Source organism: Cyprinus carpio, chromosome B9 (genome assembly GCF_018340385.1).
Source record: "Cyprinus carpio isolate SPL01 chromosome B9, ASM1834038v1, whole genome shotgun sequence".
Lineage (NCBI taxonomy): Eukaryota > Metazoa > Chordata > Actinopteri > Cypriniformes > Cyprinidae > Cyprinus > Cyprinus carpio.
This window is the reverse complement of record NC_056605.1, coordinates 17,294,286-17,313,286: the sequence shown is the minus strand read 5'-3', so window position 1 is coordinate 17,313,286 and position 19,001 is coordinate 17,294,286. Positions and strand designations below refer to the sequence as shown.

General features: G+C 37.0%; 1 protein-coding gene across 2 annotated transcripts in view; it reads right to left on the bottom strand.

The window, feature by feature from the left end:
- LOC109059480 (tomoregulin-2-like) overlaps positions 1 to 16,292 on the bottom strand; it is a 56,543-nt gene extending 40,251 nt beyond the window's left edge. Inside the window, exons 1-2 of one of the 2 annotated variants that reach the window (XM_042731200.1) lie at positions 15,383 to 16,292; positions 7,219 to 7,328 (exon numbers count right to left, since the gene is read on the bottom strand). In XM_042731200.1, the coding sequence (XP_042587134.1) occupies positions 7,219 to 7,328; positions 15,383 to 15,662 (390 nt within the window). In that variant the 5' untranslated portion in view covers positions 15,663 to 16,292. The remainder of the gene's footprint in view (positions 1 to 7,218; positions 7,329 to 15,382) is intronic. The other variant, XM_042731198.1, reaches the window with a different exon arrangement.
- Between the last annotated feature and the right edge of the window lie 2,709 nt (positions 16,293 to 19,001).

Below are 19,001 nucleotides of genomic sequence, written 5' to 3'. Positions count from 1 at the left end.
ATTTTAAAAGATATGTGAAGTGGAGTGAACAAGAAAAAGCTTTTTATTACTTTATTCCAAGTCTTCCCTTGAATATTAATCTTTTTATTACCATCTCATGTGTACTGTGTGCTTGCAAATTGAAGAAAATTGTGTTTGTTATCGGGTCTTAGGTACTCTGACTCTGCAAAGCTGACTATTGCTTATTCCTTAAAACACAAACATGAGGATACACTCAAAACTGCAGTTACAGGCACTCCAAGAACATTTCAGTATTGCACCTGTACAACATGATTCATGGTTGTAGTCTTGTAAGACTCTCTAATGGCACCAGGGAATAAAGCCCCACTTTTAATCTGTCTCCAGCCATGGTGAAGTCATGTGACTGGAGGATAAAAGGATCACAAATGCATGGAAATATATGCAAAGAGGTCTGGCTGAAAATGGCTCTTATGATGGGCAGCCGAAGGCCCGGAGGGAAGGCGTCCACCTTCTGCCACTGTCTGCGCACCCTGCGAGTTCATTCCCAGAGTTCACGCTAAAGGAGAACTGAAGGAGATGCTGCTTTTCACTTGAATGCTGCACCTTGGCTAGAACTCAAATGTCAGCCGGGCCACATCCATCTTAAAATGGCAACACCTCAGTCATCCAAAGATGGTCAGAGGGATGGTATATTAACCAGAATCGGAGTGTGTGAGAGATGAGTCAAACAGAGAGAAGATGGCTGCGATAATTGACCAGTCAAGTTAAACTGAATCAAGACCACACATCAACAGTCAAGGGACAATGCCATAAACTAGCTTGCAAACAAGCCAAAAAACTAAAAGCCCAGGCAGTCTGTGGCTAAGCAATAACCCCCCATTAGAATGAATCACGCGGGTAAGCAATGAAAGTGCACATGAATGACTGAGCATCAGAGCTTTGGATCAGAGGTGTCATAACACAGTGAGTCATCAGCACCAGCATGACTGAACATGCAGAATCACAACACGATCCGTTATGACATGATGGTACATGTCCAGATGAGGACAATCGAAGATTTGCTAGAAAGAGGGCAAAATCTGACAGGGCAGATGGACATTCTGTTGCTGTATTTTCAGATATTTCAAGTTTCAACAGCGGCTCTTTGGAATTATATCTATAAAACAACAAAAGTTTGAAAAGTTTCAAATTATTAAAAAAACATCCACATTCAATCATCCCCATGTCATCTAAACCAGTTTGATGTGATGAGGTAAGGACTTTCAGAACTTTATTTCTTCTGTGGAACATATAAAAATTACATTATACTTGGATTATTATTTTTTTTTTCCATACAATGAATGTCAATGGGGTCTAATGTGACAAATAATAAAAATGGACTGCCTATGAGCAGAGACAAAATCTCATACCTCCAGGGAGTCATGTGCACTGAAAAAACAAAAAAAAAACAAAAAAAAATGATTCATTGATTTTTCTAAAAAAAAAAAAAAAAAAAAATTAAGGTAAGTGGTTGCAATGAATTTATTTTAGCTACATTTAAATAAACAAATTTAGTTTGCAACCACTTACCTTAAAAAAAAATTAGCATAATTTTTTTTCAGTGTGCAATATGAGGAAGTGGCACTAAAGTCAGGGAAAATGCTAACAGACAGTTTTCTCCAGTTATAATAGAAGACCCTAAAAGTCAAAACCCTTGAAAATAACCCTAAACCAATTTATGACTGTGTGCTTGTGATTGAGTCTGTGGCAGTTTGGATGGGACCTTGACGGACCGGATGGGGCTGTACCTCACAATCTGCACAGACTCCAAATGACATCCATCAGTTGACAGCGGCCATTTTTGGAGCATTTTAGCTTCATTTTTTTAATAGTGTAAGGAAATAGAGATACATTGTGCCTCTTTTTTTAGTCTTTTTAGTCTTTGTTCTGAACACAACACAAAATCACTCTGATGATTAAAACTGACCTGTCACCCTGTTCCAGAACTCCTGCTGCTGTGTCAGAGACATGCATCTTTAGTAATCTTATCCATTATAAGCACAGATGGAGAAGCCTTACCTCATCACATCAAACTTTTTTTCGGAAAACCATTTATGGGATTCATGTTGTGTCCCCAGGTTTCAAAGTTAACTTGTTCAGTGGTCCAAAGACATACTGCAAATTACATTATATAAACTAAGAGCTATACTGCATACTTCCCAGCAGGTAAAAATCACATAAAAAATGCTAAATTGATTTTGGGGTTAACCAACCTCTTACAATGCAATAATGTACTAAAGAAAGTTTTTGCAAGTATTACAAGTACTTACGTAAATGAAATGACTTTCATTTCTGCGTTGCTCTCAGTTTCTGCTTTCCACAGGCCGCAGGGATACTTTGGTGCATTTGATTAATTTTTCTTGGCTAGATTAAATTTTACATTTCACACTTCTTTTTTGAACTTCATCATGCTTATTAAAAAAGTCATGGATCATAAAAACAGAAAACATAAACAAATCAGAAAAAGCAGAGTTGCATCTGCCATGAATAAACAGAATAATAACTACAACTTTACCATGTTTCAAGATTTCAATCAAAACCGATCAATAGCCACTTATTTGAAACACTACTGTTTAAAAGTACATTAAAAAAACAAAAAACAATAAAAAAAATAAAAAAAAAAATAACAATAAAAACAGCAATAACAATAATAATAATTATATTTAGCAATGATGCATTAAACTGATCAAATGTGACAGTAAAGTGGTTTACATTATTATTATTACATTAAAATGTATTTCAAATAAATGATGTTTCAAAGTTTCCACAAAATAATATAAGTAAAAAAAATAATAAAAAAGTTTTCAACATTAATAATAATAAATGTTTCTTAAGCACCAAATCAACATATCAAAATGATTTTTGAAGGCTCATGTGACACTGAAGACTGATAAAAACAGGAATTAATTTAAAATACAACAAGATAGAAATCAGTTGTAATAATATTTCGAAATACTGCTTTTTGTTGTATTTGTGATCAAATAATTGAGAAAATTTAATTTAATAGAGAAAACTATTACTATACACACAAAACCAAACATCCAGCTTCCTTTTGGCTGCCTCCGTTAGTGAATTCTAATTCAGTGTGGTATGATGAAGCAGGGTTTATAAGTGTAAAAGTGGGGGGGGGGGGGTTGTTCTCTCCTCTGATTGGAACATAAAGACAACACACTTAAAAGTGATATTATGTTCAGACCCCTGCGACCTTGTTTTTTGGAGCCATGCAGAAAGTTGTAAAATTCAATCAAACATCCAGACATAATGAATACGTAAAAAACCATTAAAGAACCAATCTTAAATAAACAGCACAGTATGAGTGATGTGCCAGGCGCCTCTGAGGGCCGGTGTGAGGTGAATAAACATCACTAAATGAACATCAGGGGCTGAATGACCTCTATTCATCGGCAGATCAAACCTTCTTCCTCTTTTCAGCAACACTACCTCCCTGACTGTAGACTTCCCTGGGCTTCATACCCGTCACAAGCCTCTTGACGATCCTTCTTTGATGAATTATTTCACTTAATGGAATAAAGACATTGACCATTATTAGGTTTAAGCTAGTTGACGCCAGAGTTTCACTTGCACACATGTGGCACACAGTCCAGAATGCCTTAATCAAGCCGATCCTATTCTCGCCGATGGCATTAGTGCCTCACTTGAAAACAAATTAAAACAATGTGACCTAGTGAGGCCAGACACAGAATGGGGTTTGTCTTAAAAAACACAGCACCATCATGAGTCTGAGTCCTATTTGCACCAAAAAAAAAAAAAAAAATAGACGAGGGGAGGGGGACAAACAGGTAATGCTATTTATCTCACCAAAGAAACTAATGTGCCTTTCGCAAGTTGGGATAAAAATAACAGACTCATTGAGTGCCTATGTGCTCAGTGCCTTGGAGGGACTCTAATGCATTTTCATTTAGACCAAACTCAGATGTTATTAGGACCGACTCTCTCCGACTTCATTTCACTCTGATCTCAAGGCCAAAGCAGACAAAGTGGGCCACTTTCTAGTAGTCCTCTTTAAATTCGCTTAGACTGAAAACAGCAAAAGGCAAATATACTGAAGAATAGTGGAAATTACTGTTATCAAGGCATCAAAGTCTTGCTTCTAAATTATGTAGTAGACACATTTTTTTATACCTCCTAAAGGACATTGGTTTTAAAATTGTAAAAACAACTGTGAAAAGATCTGGGAAGATTCAAACAACATTTTTAATTAAATTAGACTGTACAATTATATCCAGTTGCTGGTTGTAATTGAGGGTTTGGGTTTGGGCAAGCATTGTGGCTGCTCAGTGAATGAAACATAGCAACAATGCTTGAATATTTTGAAAATATTCCAAATTATATTCAACAAATATTCAAAACATTCTAAACACCTAGAATTAAATTGTGAAGGTTGATCAAAAGCTGAGAACCTATCCTAGAATTGTGTAGTTTATATTACGAATGGCGTATGAATGCTACTGAATGAGTGGCAACCAACTGCAATGATTTTGAAGATTCTTCTTTAGTGCAGAGGTGGAAAGAGTACAAAAATATTCTACTCAAGTAAAAGTGCCATTACATTAATAAAATTTTACTTAAGTACAAGTAAAAGTACCAGTCTAAAAATCTACTCAAGTAAAAAGTAGCTCATTTAAAATTTACTCAGAGTAAAATTACTTAGTTACATTTTAACAGTGGGAGGGAGGCAAAAATGGGACAGGCCAAGGGTGTCAAACTCAGTTTCTGGAGGGCCACAGTCCTGCACAGTTTAGATATAACCCTAATTAAGCACACCTGATCCAGCTAATCTAATCATTTAGGCCTATTTGAAATCTACATGATATGTTTGCTGGAGCAGGGTTAGAACTAAACTCTGCAGGGCTACGGCCCTCCAGGAACTGAGTTTGACACCCCTGGGATAGGCCTATTAATCTCAAACTAGTTGTTTTTAATTAAAGGAATCAGTTATTTTGAATAATAAGAAATTTGGGCTGTTACCAGGCAAATCAGTATCAACAAACTCATCTTTTCAATGCAGAGCATTGCAGAAGCTTCATCGGAAGTGGCATTAAGATATATTTACACACTGTTTAATGCAGGACAAGAATGCATTTAACCTGCAGTTACAAATGCATGATTAATGTTTTGATATACAAGACATAAAATGTTGAATACTCATTTGAAATTATAAAAAATTAATTATAAAAAAAAAATCAAAAGATACTTTAAATGTGAAATTAAAATGGCCAGTATGTGTCAGCAAGTCACTGTTAATGAGTCATTGCGATTGAACCGAATCATTTAAACGGTTGATTCATTCAGGAACGAAACACTGTCATGTTGCTCAGAGACGCAAAACTGTGCTTTGGTGGCTGTGTTTGGAATTATTTTTTTGTTGTAGAAATAGAGCAAAAACAGGCAATACGGTGTCTAAAACGCAAGTCTCTTAATTAACTTGTTTACTGACCTGTTGTAAATATAGCCTATATATATATATATATATATATATATATATGTGTGTGTGTGTGTGTGTGTGTGTGTGTGTGTGTGTGCGTGTGTGTGTAATCATGATGATTTTTGGAGGAAAGAACGGCATTCTTTGTGTGATTTTGATTTACTATATGAAATGATATAAAAATTTTCTGCCCCTATATCTTCAATTTTGTGATCATTCTAAATGCATTTCAACAGACTGAATCACACATTGAAAGAACGCACTATAAATGCGCGCGCACATCAAGACAACAATTATGATATTATCGCAGACGATAATGCACCAATGCAACGATGCAATTATTTAGCTTACCTCTACATGCTTGCGAAGGGTTGATGTCTTGTCGAGATTTTATAAACTGCTAGTTTGGTCTCCCTGGGTAAGCACAGCTTACACTGCATAATAGAGCATAAATATGGCCAGGGGCTCACTTCATTTCCTTCGAGTTCAACTTCAGAATATGACGGGGTTTCGTTTTCAGCGGTGTCTGCTGCCCATTATTTACTGCAGTAGTTTTCAGGGAGCGATTTTTTTTTTTTTTTACTCCGTAATTAATGTGTTTTAAAATGTAGCGAAGTACAATACTTCAAACAAAATGTACTTAAGTAAAAGTAAAATTACAGATTAAAAAAAATACTTTAAAAAGTAGAAGTACACAAAAAAGCTACTCAATTACAGTAACGCGAGTAAATGTAATTCGTTACTTTCCACCTCTGCTTTAGTGTGACGTTCTGTATTGAACAACCTTATTGCTTAGCCACACAATGGTATACACATCATCATGTTAATTTGTTTAATTAAAAAGTATGGGGGCATGTATTTAAAAAAAAAGATGATTACAGACAAATCATTCATAACAAACACTGTTAAGAAAAGTTAAGAAAATTAAAAATGTCGAATTTGATTTCATGGTGACTGAGACTGCTTTACATTATTTTGAATGAGGGCAACAGAGAAACATGGGAGTCCCAAAGAAATCATAAAAGGTTCTGCTTTGTGTGGCTCATCCAGTCAGAACATTATACATTTATTAAAATACTTTTATTATTATTAGTTTTATAGTTTTGTTTCTACTTTATGTAAAGTGAAATGTTCTTGCAATGAAAGATTATGAAGAGCCTTATATATTGGGCTGTGCCCAAGTCCCAAATATAAATAAATAAAAAAGTTATTTTATTTTTGAAGTATTTAATTTACAGTATTGATTAGGGCTGCACGATTATGACAAAAGGCATTATTGTCAATTATTCCCTTGAAACTGTAATTGCGATTATTAATTACGATTATCACAATTTACATTGAATGATGTTTATACCATTGTTTGATGCAACTGCATGCCGTATTTTTATATGAAAATAAACAAGCAGAAAACACTCTAACTGAAAAACTTTTAGTGCTTTTCTATAGCATTAAGCCTCAAATGTTAACTGTACATCATATTGGTTTCTTCTTTAAATTATAAAAAAGTAAAAATATAAATGGTATTATAATGTTATACTAAAACTAAAATTAAAATAATGGGAAAACCCCTTAAGATAACATGTAGAAAGAAAAAAACACATCTTAAGCACGTAGAATAACATAAGTGGACTTTGAACGATTAAATGCCGCTTTGAATGATTATGTAATTGTGGCATCTGTAATTGTAATCGCGATTAGAAATGCAATTAATTGTGCAGCCCTAGTATTGATGTAACCTGTAACCTGAATTAGCGATGCTGCTTCATTCTTACCTTGAAGTTGCATATACATGTTATTATGTCCCCAATTCTGAGACACTCGCCATCAAACTTGCAAGTGTTGGTGTCACAAAGGAAGAGATCTGTGTCCCGGTCATCATCCCCTGCAACAACATGAAGAGCCAAAAAAAAACATGAATATCTGCATAAACACAGCAGTGTCAAGACACAACCAGCACAAGCAGGATAATGTTTTTCAAACACTTCTGATGAAAATAAGTCAGCAGAACTAATGGTACGAACACGTCATCCAGCAGGCAGGCTGGCAGGGCTTCTGAAGGGTTCATCAAGTTGTGATGAGCACCTCTATTCGCCAAGACCATATTTTACTCTTGAGACATTTTCTTATCTGGAATAAAACAAGTGCTCATGGAGGAATAATGATTCAGCACATGGTGAACGTCTTGGAATCACCGCATGAGAACCTTATTCAGCTTTTATAATAAGCTGAGTACAGGCTCTGCGAAATATTCTTATTTTGCTGAGGAGCCGGACAGACTCTGAAAAATTGCACTTCATCAAAAATCAAGAGCTCACAGACAGTTTAAGTCCACAAGGATTCCTTAAGATGATTACAATTAAGATGAGTTGTTTCAAAAACAGGCCATCGCTGAGTCAAAACCTAATTTTACTATTCAGCATAAAGCTGACTGCTGTTCATTTAACAATTAAGCTCCCCAAGTAATGAGTTTACCCATTAGGCACTACATCATTCAGCCCTTATCTGATACCTTTTATAATGATGCAAGAAATAAGCATCTCTATCATTTGCTTAGTGCTGAAAAACTACACAAACATTAAGCAAAGAATAATATCTCATGATACATTCCACATTACCGGCATATATTTCGACTCAAAGTGCCATATATCATCATAATAAGACTATACGACACAAAACAGCGGGTCCGCTCATGTGCCCAGGGATTTTTGCTGTCAAAGCAAATAAGCTTCTTGCAAGTGCTACACAGTATTTTTACCCTGTGTTATCCAGTGAGGCCTGGAAGCTAGATAGAACCAGAACATTGCTCATTGTAACAACAACACCAGAGGACATGCAGCTACTTTAGGCCCCTGCTAAAGGGCCACATACAGCGTGGAAATATGTCTTACATAACCTTGTGGATTATTTGCGTTTCAGCTAAAAAAAATTATCAATGCACCTCAAATGCTACAAGGGGGCAAAAAGAATAGTAGTCTTGCGAGACAGTTGCAATATTCACATTATGTGCCTCAGACTCAGTACTGGAGACCTTGAGAAATGATGCCAGCTCTTGGTATGTGCATAAATCCCTTGTGTAAACTTAGTAGCTATTCATGCTTTGCACCAGGAATATTTCATTAAAATTAATCTTGTTCACAATCTGTTTTTAAGGAGCTGTGATAAACTGACATTCAGTCAATTCAGCCTACTGAAGCAACAAATACTAGTCAGAGTATTTGCCAAAGCTAATTAGTCAAAACCATTGTCAATCCCTTGGCTTACTGATAAAATATGAATTCATGCCTTAATTTGAATCTAATGTTTCTTACACAAAACATTTTCTTGACATTCATTCCTCACATTTTTTGAGGTGGCATCAGAAGAAATCCTAGATCACTTTAAGGCATAGTTCACAAATATATACACACACACAAAAAAATATTCTGAAGAATGTTTTTGTCCAAACATCATTGTACCCCCACTGACACTGACTTTCACTTTATAGACTAAAAACACTTGAGAAATGGAATTTGAGAGAGAGAGAAAAAAAAATTATTTTACTAACATCAGTTATACAAATTCATTATCAAACATACAAATAATTGTTCTGGAAGTTGCATTTAAGATCCACTTGGTTCACAAATCTAATGTGGCACATTGCTCTTTGGTTTGAGCGGGCATTATGCATCTGCTTGCATTATTGATGCAAGCACTCCCTCTGCGAAGGCATACAGATGCAAAGCATTTTGTCACACCTCTACTGCTTGGCTGCCCTTCCATAACTGTGTCATAATACAGTTTGACCTTGCAACGCAGGTAGACACATTTGAGTGCATGTCTGAAACATGCAGTATTCAACAGGCCACTTGGCAACAGGAGCAGGAGGGGGAATTGGTGTTATGGATTGGAAAGGAACATGGAGATCTGAGTCACAGGAGCTTTTCTCTCACCAGACACAAAATCCTTCTATTCAGACTAATTAATCTGAAGCAGTGGCATCCTGTAGCAACACTGAAAAACACATTCCATTAAAAAACAACACATGAGGTGCCACCGTTTCAGAAACTGCATAAGAAACACACCAAGTGACCTTGAAAAGATATTCTAACACACACACACACACACACACACACACACACACACACACACACACACACACACACACACACACACATAAAACAATACATTAAGAATGATTCAACGGTCAGGACTAGTGTTTACCAACCTTTCGTCTTCTGAACTTTCACAGCCACACAAGTAAATTTCAATTACCCTTTCATCAACAACAAACCAGAAATGTGTTGCCTTTACAGCATGTTGTATTTTATATCGTTAATTCAGAGTCAGTGATTTCTGTCTATACAATGAAAGTCAATGGAATTCAAAGCTGTTTTGGACCCCACTGACATTTATTGTATGGACAGCTGAAACATTCTTCAAAATATCTTTTATGTTCCACAGAAGACATAGTCATAGCAGGAACAATTTTTTTCTTTTCTTTTCTTTTCTTTTCTTTTCTTTTCTTTTCTTTTCTTTTCTTTTCTTTTCTTTTCTTTTCTTTTCAAGTGGTGGTGAACTATCCCTTTAAGTAGCCCTTAAGAAGCTTCTTATTTACCTCCTGAGGTCCAGTTTCTCCTGGTGTGGACCATCAAAAAGTTCAAAGCCATATAATGTTAGGACAGGAAAGTGAAAACAGAGACTGGGAAAAGTTATCAGGTCACGCTTGAGGAAATGAGCTCTGGAAACAGGCAGTTGCATCCTTGCAATTTTATTACGGTAATTTCTTCATTAAGGACACTGAAAGGCCTCTAAATGCTTAACCAGATTTTAAACTTAACCAAGACATCAGTCAGATAATTTTATTAACTGTAAATATGCTTTTGGAAGTCTGTTAAAAAAGCTTTTTTGAGCAGGGGTGAGTTACCATGAGCGGAAAGGAATTTTGTTCTGCTCTCTTTAAAGTCTTTCTGGCAGGACAATCTTTCAGTAGCTGTCTACACGTAGAGATAAGATCTGTTTTCCTTTTCTTTGTGAAGAAAGCGCTGTATGTGTATGGACAACAAGAGAGTAAAAAAAAAAAAAAAAAAAAAAAAAAAAAACCTCCTGAAATTTTCAATAAAAATTCCTCAAAGTCATTCCTTGAAGTCACAAAGCAATGATTAGAGCAGCCAAACAGGAAATTACATCTTTCATCCTAAGATGCTCTACTGTCTGACGGCCCACAAAACAAGTTAAAGCAACTCTTCCAGAATCCAAAATAGACTTTATCTAAGTACAAAAACAGTTTGGTTTAAACTCAGGACTCTTATGAACTTCAAGGTATGTGTATATGAAAATGTGACGTGCAAACAGTCTGCATGACACACGGCCGTAAATAAGATAACAGTTGATGCATGACTATCCACAACAATGGTTTGCAGAGTTGATTCTTTTGGAGCTGTCACTAGCAAGGCAAACACTATATTTAACCTCCCAACAAACAGCCTTATTCTGACATCAAATCATTCTGGGACACATTACATTTAGAACAAGAGTACATATTACAGACCTAAAGGAAGGTTATAGAATTTATACTATTCCTGTAGCATTAAACTAATACATTGGTAAGATCACATATATATATATATATATATATATATATATATATATATTTAAATACAATACAAATTAAATATTTTTAATTCCTTAATATTTTAAAATACTATTTAAAAGACATGTGTAATATTTATGCCACTAACATTACTAAAAAAATTCAAAATAAGAATTTCCAATAGTTTCTTCATCTGCCAATGATCACAGAAACAGACAGTCCTGCTCCAACTCACGCCATTGTTTCCCCTTTTTAGGAATTAGTTTGGAAAATAGTTGTCTCTGAACAATGATGCTCTATAGGCAAAAATATTTTAATAATCAAAAAAACAAAACAAAAAAAAAACAAGTCTTTAGAGTTGCCATAAAATGAAAATTTACATAATTTTGTACATGCATGTTATGGATTTTTTTTGTGAACAACTGGTTTAATTTTTATACTAATATGCTGGATAACATACTACTAATATTATATAATGTACCTCATAATGTTTAATCAAAAATATCAATTCAATCTTTAAGTGAAATCAGTCTGGTGATGTACATCAGACTTCTACAATCATGTAGGCTGATTAAACTCTTCCTCAAAATCCAATCATGAAATGATGGGTAGAAGTAAGTCCCACATTTACACACACACACACACACACACACACACACACACACACACACACACACACACACACACACACACACACACACACACACACATATATATATATTTCTTTTGATAATTAGTTGCATACAGATCTACGATACAGTCTGGAAGGAAACCTCTGTTGCTATTTCTGTTTTATTGCAACTTTAAAACATTCTATATAAGGCCAAATATCTGCACACTGCCTCATAAGAAGGGATTCCCACCAAGTCTGTTTAAGATTCTAAAGCAACAAATTCTATAAAAAAAAATTCATAATCAGTATAACCTTGGTAACAGCTTTTGAATGGGTATTTGGAGCAACATAATTTGTCCTATGGCTTGGCCACTTTTGCATAATAGCTATTTAGTAGCTAATGGAAGGCAATTTAAAACAAATAGGTTGTGAGTTATGGCTGTAACTTTACAGTGACAAGGTGAAGGACAGATTTAGCATAGAAAATGTGTTGCAGAACTTCGTAACTTACAAATGCACATGAAGAACACAAGACTGTACTAATTAAAAATTCCACCTCCACTATTATAATTAGCCAACAACATCCACTTCATCAGTTACAGAGCTCTAACAGTCCTAATTAAGGGTGTTGCCAGTGCTACCTCCAGCTGCTTGTTTCTTCATTCTGCAGTGAAATAGGAAACTTCGTTTGGCTCACACACCTGGTATTGCAGGTCTCCTCGCTCTCCTCAAGAGTGTCGTAATTTTATCAAAACAAACGAGAAGTGTGAGCCAATGTTACGTCTCACAATGTGCCAAACGGGAGAGTATCGGGGAGATGCAGATTGTTATTTCTGCCTTGCCAGCGCGGTGATTAATTGAAAGAAGCAAGCTGGCAGAGACACAAATATTCTAAAGGTGAAGTGTAGACAGCTCCAGACATCGGACCAGTTGTCTAGCCATTAAAGAGCTGGATTTCAAACCTCAGGACATTGTTATCAGTTGAAAATGTTTTTAGCTTGTTTGAGGTGTAATACAAAATGAATCTGTTTAGAATTTTCTGCTCTTTAGAGATAGAATAGAACGAGTATGTTTTAAAAAATCTGGATACTTTGTAACTAATATGAAAAAACTCTAACAGACATCTAACAGACAGTAAATCTTTAAAGAGATAGTTCACCCAAAAATTAAAATTCTGTTATCATTCACTCATCCTCATGTTGTTCCAAACCAGTATAACTTTCTTTTGTGAAACACAAAAAAATAACTTTTCAAGAACACTATGGTCTAATCAACATTGACTTTATGGAAAAAAAAAAATAAAATGAAAATAAAATTCTTATGTGTTCCACAGAAAGAAAAAAGCCATACAGTAAAGGTTTGGAATGACATGAGAGACAGTAAATAATGACAGAATTGTAATTTTTTAATGAACTATCTCTTTAAGACTTCAGTTGAACCACCAAAAATTGGCAGTTTATGTTGTTGTGTCCCTTCAAATTCGTTTGTGCTTGTCTCGCCTCCTTTAAAGCTGATATGCAAAAGCCCTTGGTGAACCAGCACTGCAAAACATTCTCCAAAGTAGAGCTTTTGACATCTATGAACAATACAAATAAAAGCTGACAGCCCTTTGGGCAGTGACTTTGAGGGCAGTAGCTACATAAAATTTATTTGATTTTATGAAGAGTTGACGCTGGATTCTGATCATGAAAAAGATACTTTGTAATAAGGCACTTACTTTGCAAAAGTATTCACACTACTTGTGTCCACAGCCAATGGCCTTAGGTTAGGACTGTTGACTAAACAGCTGGCTTGCATTTGTTTTGCTGGACATTGTTGCTGTGTTCAGCGCATAATTCAGCGCTGGGAATTTAAACTATATTCAGTCAGTTGGAAATTCAGTTTTTATGCCATAACGCTGCAGGTTCCTCTCTTATGTTGTTGTAAATGCACTGCAATGCAATGTCCAAATATATATCCATTCGGTTTGCTGTGTGCACTAATTCATCAATAATGTAAAGGGACAGCCAGCCTAAAAATATGAAAATCCTGTACATTTTTTTCCAAAACAACACTAGACACCACTGACTTTCATTAAACATACAAAAACACTTTTTCAAAATGCTTGTCAAATGTGCTGACAACTGTTTGAATAACTGTCACTAAATACTTTAAAAAGCACTCCTGACAATCAGATCTGCTATTAAAAACTCACTTTATAATTACAAACACTGGCCACACCTGTTTGAATAGACACTTATATGTAAACCTGTTTGATTATGGAAATTAATGTTATGTTATGTTTTTTTTTTTTTTAACTGCACTGGTTGTATGACTGCATTTGTAGTCAGAATTCACTAGGAAAATGTATCATATTATCAACACCTTTTTGTAAATCATGGAAACACTAAAGTGGCCTTCAGGCATACCTGTGGTAGAGCTTCCCACGTCTCATGCATGCCATTGCCATGAGTTGTATAACCAAAGTACAAACAAGAGACAAGGATAGACGTTTTGGAACGAGATCTAATTGCCCACGGTAACCTGCTGATTGATAGTCAGGCGCCACGGCGGGAAATATGCGGCGAGTACCGAGCGTCTCTCGCTCGTCAGGGACGTTCAGTCATCTGAACGGCGCTCACAGTGAGGGTGAGAGGTCGGCCGCAATCCAAATCAAAACCTACTTAATATTCCAGTCTACAACGGACTGATGCTCCAGATTATTTTGCCGGCTTGATGGAATTGTTTCCAAGAAAGCATGGCTTCTAAAAGGATTCTTACACGTGCAGTCTTCAAGACGGCAATCTTTTAAACTTGACCAAGATATCGCCACTTGTTAAAGTTCTAGCAGTATAAATTTAGGAACTATACGTTTTAAAACGGCCCAAATACTAGGGTAAAACGATATTTTTTTTTCTTTCTAAAATTATGTCGTTACAATCAATTGCAGATTAATTCAGTGTTGTTCTCTATTGAACATAAGTGATAGAGCTCAGGGACCGTATGCTTGTCTTTTTTCTACCCAAAACAACAACAAAAAACATATTGTTCCATACATGATAATAAAGAATTCTGAGCAAAAGTTTATTTCCTTTGAAAACTTTATAGGTGATAGGCTAGACAGAATGACGACAAGTGCCGCTATTCTGGCCACTTCGGCTAATCTGCCTGTTTGGGGGTTTTTCAGGGTGTTTAATGCAGAAGCATCCGTTTTTCCTTTGAACGCACTGAACTTGAAAAACAGGTCAATTAATGTAGGAACAGTGGTATCAGCGACTGTTAGTAGACTAATCACGGTTTCATCCGTGCGAACAAGAATGAGCCATTTAAACCGCAGTCAAAACAATATCTAAAAACAGTTGACAGTTTATTGACTAGCTATTGCGGTGAATAATAACGATTATAGATCGGCTGGGTTACATGCTACACTGATTTGAGGCGAGTAACGTTAGCTAATTGTGGGGGAGAAAACTATTAATTTTTGTTCCAATGAAAATAGCATTATTTACATATCGCAGGAGGAAGAAACAGGAAAAATAAATAATAAACTATTATACGTTAACATACCAAACAGCTCGTCCGGATCATCAGTAAACTAACTGAAACAGGTCTTCAACATCTTTTTAGCAGCAGTGAACTGCATAAGCTTGCTCCACCACACATTAGGATCAATTTAGGTCCATAACTTATGCTACTTGTATGATAAACAACCGTCTTCCGTTGCCAAGGGAACGTCAAACCTTATTCCCTTCAACGGACTTCTTGATCATCTTACCCGAGCAATTCCATCCAGTCGGAGTCTGACAGTCGCTGAGTGAGGACGGGAAAGCGCCAAGTTGTTGCACCGGGAAAGTGGCGAGAAAGGACAAGACTGCAATCCATACCCAGTGTCCCACTATCCGGCTCCACTGGTGCGGACTTCGGGGCTCATATAGGGCCGCCGCCACCGTGACACCCATCTCAGTTCCCCGACGCTGCTCGCAGACGCGCAACGACAGCCCTGGTCCTAGTGTTGTCAACTTTGCCAATGCGCTTAGAAGCCAAGAGAGGGGCATTTTCCGACGGACGGAGTGTGCCCCATGAAGCAGTTGTTTCTGGATGACCGGAGCGAGGATCCGCCCGAAGCGAGAGGGTGCAGATGCGAATGAGAGAGGTCTGGGTGCGATGACAGGGGAGGGATGGTATCGGGAGGGAAGCGGGTAAGCGAGATGTTCAAAAACAAGGCAAGAATAAAAAGACGCAAGGGGTGTTTTTAAGAAACAGAAGTGGGGCAAAAAAAATCATATATCCCATTCGAGTGACATGCCGAAGTTACAACATCCACTGAGGCGCGGCTTAGAGAGACTGTCCTCGGTCCTCACTCCGTGCGCTCGCGGAGAGCCGTGAGTTTGTCAGAGTCTCGCGGAGGGACATTCCTCTGTACCTGTGAACCACAATAACGCACTGAAGGCGAGCGGCAGGTTTCCAGACCGCTTCGGATCACGTGTTCTCAAGGAACCGGGAGGGGCGGGACGATGCTGCGCTCTGATTGGTCGAGAGGGATGCAGGAGTGTCGGGAGCGAGGCGATGGTCCAGCTCGAGCATATCGACGGCCAGTGCAGAATAGTGTACCCTGTAGTCTACTTTAACAGGGCTTTGGTTTGCAAATGCGTGGGCGAGGGGCCATGCAGAGAAAGTCTTCTTAGTAATTGAGCTCTGCTGCTCTGGGCACGATGGCAGCAGAAATCGATCGGAAACTTGCAGTGTTGTGAAATGATCCCCGTGTCCTAAACAAAAGGCTTACAGCATTAGACGAGAGAACCGAGGGGCCAGGAGGAGTTCACGACTGTCTGCGACGCTCGCGGATGATCTCGGCGGTGGAAATGGAAATGCAGAGACGCTTTAATGGATACGGGTCGCGACATGAGCGAACGAGATGGCACTTTTAACGGCATTTAATGACGCAACATTTTGTCTAAGAAAATCTACTTTCGCAAGGCGTATCCACGATGATAAAAAAGGCTCACATTCTGTAAGCAAATTGTAGCCTATATTATCGACTTACGTTAGACTACGTTTTCTCTATCGCTTAAACATTTCAATAACGTGTTGCCCTTTGCTCCTATAGGACAATACACACGAGACCTGATCAAACTTGAACTTGGTGCAACAAAGTGATTTTTTAACCTCTTCTGTATCTTATTTCTAGCTGATTCTTAAAGAGGCAAAGTTAAAGACTTGTTGTATGGCGTTAACAAAACATCAAAACAAACCGCATTTATTAAAAAAGAAACCCGAGGAAAGCATTTGTGACTGAAACACGTTTGCAGACGATTTAGTGTAGACTACAAATACTTTGAGGCCCCTTTTGTACAGTGTTTCAAAAGGTATCTACATGAAAATTCTTAGTTCATGTTTGACTGTTGAACCAAAGAGGATAAAAAAATCATTATGATTTAAAAATACTAATAAAATTAGTTGAATGTATTTTATTATTAATTTATTATTTTAGTAATTATTATATGCCTCTGCAATTGGCAGCAATTACAGTCTTGCTAATAGGTCTCCATTAGCTATCAGGTCACTGTTATTTTTTCCCAGTTGGAGATTGTGAGTGAACAGCCAAGTCCACCCATAAATCTGCCGATTAGTCTGATGGCTAAAAAGCTAAATTTTTGGTCTTATTGGACCGTAAAACCTTCTTCCAGCTGAATTCATAATTCTCCACATGGCTTCTGGTTAACTGTAGCCAAGATGTCATATGCATTTTTTTAACAGTAGCTGTCTCTGCCACTTAATAAAACTGTAAGTGGTGAAGCACCTGGACAGCAGTTGTTGAATGCAGAGTTTCTGCAAACTTTGCCTGTAATTCCATCAAATCTGTCACTGGTCTCTTGGTGGCCTCCCTCACCAGTCTCCTTCAGAGGTATTTGATGATACTTGTGTCAAACTTATGAAAGGCAATTTCATGTAAGTCAGAATGTATTTGTGTGTGTGTGTGTGTGTGTGTGTGTGTGTGTGTTTTAGTCCTTACAAGTTTGGAACTACAACATTTTATTTTTGGGTGAATTCTTCTTCTTTTTCCAGAGCTTTTTAAACTCACTGTCCTTTATGAAAATGAATACTCTCAGTTTTGCACTTATGTAAGTCATTTTGAAGGCTGTTTGAGTGCAGAACTAATAAATGATGACAACATGCTGACATGCCTCATCTATCAAATTCATGTCAGCAAATAAAAAATGAACTCAAATCTTTTTTATTTTCTTAGAAATGTTGTCATGCAGTATGTGTTTCCCAATAAGATGTCTTTAGTTACTTGCATGTTTTCTCTTTAAGCAAAAAACACATTTGGAAAATAGGTTTGAGACCTGTTGCTTTAACAGTTTAAAGCTGGACTTCTGGGCATGTCCTCAAGAAAAATTACGATATACTCTCCACTGTTCATTTCTCTCCTACCTGATCATTCCCACATTTCTCCTGGAGTCTGGCTCCATACCAGCTCGGTATTATTAGCACGACTCAGAGCTCCTCTGGAGAGCAGCTGGCTCTGGGCTATCACCGACAGACACTCTTGACAGATAAAACAGCACGCCCTTGCCCTAGGATTTCTGTAGTTTTCTCAATGCGGTATCATGTGTCACATGATGGATCTGACCTTGTAATTAAGACTAAGGAACATTAATTAATCATTCGTTTTGTAGGAGACATGGAAAGGTTCATGTCCTTTATAGAACCTGTTCAGAAATAGGAAGAAACTGATAAAAGATATTCAAACCAACGGCAATGTTAAAAAGTGAATTTTTTGAACGGCTAGATTGCATTTTTCTGACAATGGAATTTAATGATGGAATTGAGTCCTGACATCTTCATTCCTATCAGAGCCGTATGAAATTAAACACCTTTAAAAAGGAGTCTTGGCAAGTCTCCCTCAGCTGCTTTTAGTTATTTGATATAGAAAAATTATTCAGGATCAATGAACACCAAGAATTCAACATTTTTAAAGGTATATATACGGTATAATGTGGGTTTAATTCAGCGTATGAACTAGTAATGGTGTCAAAGATAAAACAATAAATAAGGTTTATAGAAGCTTGCCTTTGTTCTCTCTAGACTCTTTAACCTGGACTTATTTCAGTGCCATCCTCAGTATATTCTTCCCCTCATGGGTAAAGGCTCATTTACTGTAGTTTGTGGGCCACTCTTCAGTCCCAGCATTGGTTTCTGCATTACAACAACTGTCCCCATTCCACCCAGTTAGATGGAATAGTGACAGTTTATACATTTTTTAAGTCACCTTTTATAAATCATTTACATCACATCTAACATGTTATCTCTTACCCGGACTGGAAAAATCCCCTGTGGAACATACTTGGAGAGTTGACATGGCAACTAGAGTCTCATGGTTTCATTATATG